The sequence below is a fragment of the Amblyomma maculatum genome, chromosome 7, assembly GCF_055883805.1.
Source record: "Amblyomma maculatum isolate TAMU_Amacu chromosome 7, ASM5588380v1, whole genome shotgun sequence".
Lineage (NCBI taxonomy): Eukaryota > Metazoa > Arthropoda > Arachnida > Ixodida > Ixodidae > Amblyomma > Amblyomma maculatum.
The window spans coordinates 97,628,305-97,633,788 of record NC_139350.1 but is presented as its reverse complement, the minus strand read 5'-3'; the positions used below and the strand labels follow the sequence as shown (position 1 = coordinate 97,633,788).

The 5,484-nt window shown below is 48.6% G+C and overlaps 1 protein-coding gene across 1 annotated transcript; it reads right to left on the bottom strand.

Moving 5' to 3' along the window:
* Nucleotides 1-215: 215 nt before the first annotated feature.
* Nucleotides 216-2,567, bottom strand: LOC146184015 (neprilysin-2-like). Its single transcript, XM_084608784.1, has one exon. It carries the CDS (start codon nt 2,454-2,456, stop codon nt 216-218), a length of 2,241 nt encoding a protein of 746 aa, XP_084464910.1. The 5' UTR covers nt 2,457-2,567.
* Nucleotides 2,568-5,484: the final 2,917 nt, after the last annotated feature.

The following is a 5,484-nucleotide window of genomic DNA, read 5'->3' as shown; positions in this document are numbered from 1 at the left end:
CATTGCTGTTATTTAGGAATTGTACAACAAAGCAGCGAGTGCATGTCGGTGCGGCTTCCTTTCAAAGCAGTTTTTGATAAGATGCAGCATCATATTTTCACCGTTACACTTTCACAAGGTTTCACGTTGCTGAGGTTCTGTCACATGTTTCAAGAAGTGTTGCACGCTCCCTAACTCAACACCTGAATGCGCATCTTGTTTTCAAAGTTCGACGCTCACCAGACCGTGCACTTGCGAGTTGGGTTCATGGCAATACCAGTCGGACAGCCAAAGGCAACTGAGAACTTGGCGAAGTTCATGAGTGGGATATTGATTCTGAGCCTGCCAGGGATGTGACCAAACCTGAGCTTCCGTACCCAGGAATCCCGGGTTGGATTATCACACAGTCCGACGGCGTACATGACGAAAAACAACTGTTCCATGTCCAGTTGGCGCTCGTCGACGGTAATTTTGAGCCTCTCAGCGCCATCATGAGAGGTGAGAACCTTCATGTACAGGTCGTGCAGGGGGCCTAGAATGGCGTTGTCGGCGATGTTCTCTTCAAGTCTTACCCGAGGCTCAAATTTGTCTCCGATGAGGTCGCGTATTTCGATGTAGTACTGATCCTGAAAGCACAGCTCCAGTTGTGAATACTTGCTCATCTCATCGGCGTTCCACCAAGTGGCTACTGCAAGGTTGTGGTCCACGGACGCGCCACGCCTATCCACAGCCCCGAACATGCCTCTGTACACTTCGGCCAGAATAAGAGGGAAAAGAATGGGGTCAATACTCTTGGTGATGTCGTTGAGAAAGGCAACGTTGGCGTGTGGAATGAAGAGGACGTTACGACCGAAGAAGTACTCATGTCCAGGTGACAACGCAGTGTGGTCATACCTTGCATCCAAGTCGTCCTTGGGTGGCTTGGTCTCCCAATAGACGTTCATAGTGCTGGCCTGCAGCCCACGGAAACTCTCGACTAAGTGGCTCGGGTCCAGAGGCTGGGCGTTGAAGTTGTAGTAAGTGGCGATGGTATTGATGTCGTCAGTGCTGCCCAAAAAAATGATGCGCATGTTCTCAATCTTGTCGACGCCGATGCCGATCGCTGAGCGATCTAGCCATGAAGACGATGACAGAAGTCGGTCCGTCATGGTACCCTTCAGTTGCACTTCTAGGGTCGACATGCTGTAGTCGTAGTGTTTCAGAAGCAATGTGGAGTTGTTCTTGCTGAACGTCATGCGTCCAAAGAAGCGCATGCCGTGCTTGTAAAGTCGTTCCAAAAGATGCATGCATGCTTGCAATCGGTCCGGAACAAACTCCAGATAGTCATCATGGCTTAGGCGCAGCAGAGGACTCGCGACTTTGGCCAGAAGCGGGGACATGTGCACTACTAGGCGATAGCCTACGTAGTTTAGAAGGGTCACGGTATCCGCCTCATTGAGAATTGCGCCCAACCTGTTGACATACTCGTGGTTCATGATGGCGACAGGTTTATCATTGTCGAATGTCTCGATGTCTTGGAACAGGATCGTCAGATATTCCTTCCAGTCCCACTTGCCCCTTCGGTCAAGCTGTCCCACACGCTTCATCCTTTCCTGGAACTCAACAAAATGTGGTAGAGACATAACACTGTGCAGCTTCTTCTCGAGAGCGACTACGGCCTCCACTTGCTCGGTTATGTCCTGCTTCTTGTCAAAGAGCGAGAAAGCAAGATATACCTTCTGCGTGAAGTTCTCCAGTGGCTCTTCAAGGTATGCCAGGTTGTACCTCCTGAGGGTGAGACTTGGCGCGTCGATGTGAACCGTATAACCACGGTCATCTTCAAACGACTTTCTCAAAAATACCTTTGCAAAAGAGAAGACACCGAGATCCCGGTCTACAAACGCAGAGACAGTTAAGACTCTGGCACCACGAGGAGCCTTTCTGTAGGGCCAGTTTCCAAGATTATATTCTTCAAGCAAGGTGCGTATGGAAGTAAGGTTCCTGTCGTTCTTCTCCTCAGACTGGCATTTTGGCAGAAGAGATATAGCCTGATGAAGGAAAACGCCTGGGTACTTATGGTATCGTTCTTCGTTCTCCTTCAGGTAAGTGCGAAAAAATTTCTCAATGTCCATCATCATCATGCCAGCAGTTCTCTCATGGTACGACCTCGACTGCACGTCTAGGTCACGCGCCATCCAGTGCTGTGAGCAGACATGCGCGTAGAAGTCCGTGCAGGGGTTCACGCTCATGTTAAGTCGGCCACGCAGGTAGTTTTCCGCCCAGATGCACACGTCTGATTTGCAGCTGGTTTGTTCATACAGAACCCTTGTTTCATGCTTGGCCAGGTACCGGCCGTCGGCGCCGGCCAAAAGGCTGTCATCACCAGTGGCAGAAATGTTACTGGGCTGCAGTAAAGGCATAGAACGGTTCAACAGCGCCAGAATGGATCTACCCGCATGAAGCTTGTACGCAGTGACGGCGATGCCCACGAGGACCATGAGCACACCGACACTGCAAACAGCCAGGTAGGGCAGGCCACTCGGTGAGCTGACCTCAAGGACCTGGGAACGCGGGCGACTATGGCCAGTCGTGTACTTGCAATCCGATGGCGAGGTCCAGCTAGCGCTGGCAGACTCCTCCGACTGGGAAGTGCTCCGGAGGCTGTGCTGCGGGACTTCCTCGAAGTCGCCCTCCGGGCGCTCTACTTCCATCGGCATCGCCTATCAGACACAGCCCACCGTGACAAAACTTCGTCTTTCCTGTGTGTTGTCACGCACTAGCTGCTTTTTATTTCGCTCTTCTGCTTCTTCTGCTATTGTTATTTTGCCTGTCTCACGGAAAAAAATATATATATATTTTTTTGTACGCAAACTTGCCATAAGACATATTATATAAACTCATGTAAATGGTTTTCCGTGAGGAACCTGAGCAGGCTCCCGCTCTTAGCGTTGTCGGTGAGCCATTTAGAAAAGTCATCTTCCCTTGTTGTGGTTAGACCCACTTCGCGCAGAATCTTTGTCCTTGATTCCCTTGTCCCTGCACAAGTCCATAGCAGGTGGCGAACATCCACTTCTGCAGCTGGTGTGGAACACTTTGGGCATGTGGTTGGTCCGATTTCAGCTTGCGATTCCCATCGGCATTTTACCGACGGGGTAAGGGCCGCCCCAGCTCTTATCCTTCTAAGGGAAACCTCCTCCAATCTCGTTAAGTTACGAGGGAGTGGGAATGTACACGGGGGAATGAGGGCACGTGTACTTTTCCTTAAAGAGGATGCTAAAATGGAAACAGCGGAGCGGGCATCGAAAGGGAGCCTGGTGGGGGGCGCATTAGTGTGTGGAACTTAGTGTGTGAGGTGGTCAACTTTTCTCTGCTTAGCGTTCTCAGCATTGTCTTGTGTCCAATGTATCTGGATGCTTATCTTTGTTTTTTTATTGAGTGCGTGGATTTCCTGGGTAACAAATAGCGTCTTCGTCACTTTCTTTAGTTGTTTTATGGCGGCTAAGGAGTCTGTATAGATGTGGGCTTCTGTTATCGAATCTATTTTATTATGGCCTCCATAGCATCGCGGATTGCATAGAGTTCCATCACAAGCGGGTCCGGGTATTCTAAAAGATATTCTTTATGTACCTTTAGTTCGCTGTGTGTTGGACTAGTAGCTGCTGTTCTACCGCCCTTTTCTATAATTGATGCGTCCGTATATGCAATTAAGGTACCTGGAAGTGCATCAACCAGAGGTCGAGATGCCAGCTTTTCTTTGCGACGAAGCCGAGTGGTCTTGTTTGTCGTGATAGTAGTGAATTCCCAAGGAGGGGGGGTCAGCCATTGGTGGTGTTCGAACTGCCACTTCGTTGTACAAGGATGCTATGGGCGTAACGTACTTTCGCTTCATATCCCTTGTTGCCTCTCGTTGTTCAATTAATTCTGTCAACGTATTTATCTGTGCAAACTCTTGGAGAATAGGGATAGGGGTAAGTTTTGGTAAGGCCGTGATAGTGCGCATTGCGTTTCTATTTATTGTTTCCAATTTTGCCCATTGCCGCCTCGTGAGTCTTTGGAATTGGGCCTGGTATAGTATCCTCGGCTGTAACACTGATTGTACAAGACGTCTTGCCATGTCCGCTCGAGCTCCTCCTCCCCTAGACGAAATGCGTTTTATCAAGTTTAAGGAAGTCGCAGCTACTTTTTTCACCTTATGAAGCCATTGTGTTCCTTTGCCGGATTTGTGAATTTCTAGGCCAAGAACTCTCAACTCGTCCACCTCTTCCAGTGCCTGATTTCCAATCTTTAGGGAGACTCTTTGCGTTGCCAGTTGTTTTCTTCCATTCTTGTTGGCAGCATTAATGTAACTGGACTTTTGAGGTGATAATTCCAGGCCTGCACTTTGCACGTACTCATCTATGGTATTTAAAGCCTCTTGCAGATGTCGATTCTGTCTGTCAATTTGTTTATGAACAGACCAAATCGTGACATCATCTGCGTATATCATGAAACCCACTTCTGGTATTTTAGCTAATTTCCACGCCAATGGGATCAGTGCGATACTAAATAATAAAGGTGCTAACACTGACCCTTGTGGCACGCCTCTGTTCGAGGTGTAATTGCCAATTTGTTTTCGTTTATCCGGATAGAAAACGTCCTGTCCTTAAGCAGATTATGTACTGCTTTTATGACCTGCAAGGGAATGCCCATACATTCCATGTTGCTAATAATCTTGGCATGTAACACGTTGTTGTATGCCTTCACCATGTCGGTAGCCACTACAGTGCGCACTAGGTGGCTATAAGGCGACACGTGTATGACCTCTTCAGCGAGCACAGCCAGTCCATTTTCTGTCCCAAGGTTTGTTCGGAACCCAATTTGTCGAGCATGGTATTTTTTATTACTTTCCAACCACCATGACAGGCGGGTGGCTATCATCTTTTCATAGATTTTGCAAATTGTGGGTGTTAGCGAGATAGGCCGCAAAGATTCTAGACTTGTGGGAGGTTTCCCAGTCTTTGGTATTGTTACCACCACCGAGTGTTTCCAGCCGAGTGGAATGTCTCCTCCTTGCCATACCTCATTTACCACATCCAACAAGCCGTCAACTGCGGCTCCTTCTAAATTCTTGAATACTTCATAAGGAATATCGTCATGTCCAGGCGCAGTTTTACCATTCGCTTCTTCTATAGCAGCCAATAACTCCAATTTGGTAAATGGTAATGTTATTCCTGTTTTATCAACCGCATCCACTGTCGGTGAAGGCGCCGGATAATGTGCGCGGTTCGGGAAGAAAAGGGCAGCAGCCTGATCTGCAAACTCTTCTGGTGTAAGCTGTAATGCGAGTCTAATACTTTCTGCATGATCTTTAACCTGCCGCCTCTTTTCCATGCCATGGAAAGTCCTCCAGAGGGCCTTGTTAGTCGTTCCTGAGCCCAAACGACTGCACCACTCATCCCATCTCCTATGAGCCAGCTGTTTTTCATATCGGCGTGCCTGTGCCGTCACTCTGTTTACCTCAATTCTTCTTTGCACGTCTTCAGGATG

Coding starts and splice junctions, on each gene's coding strand:
- LOC146184015 (XM_084608784.1), bottom strand. CDS start 2,456: ATGGTCCTCGTGGGCATCGCCGTCACTGCGTACAAGCTTCATGCGGGT.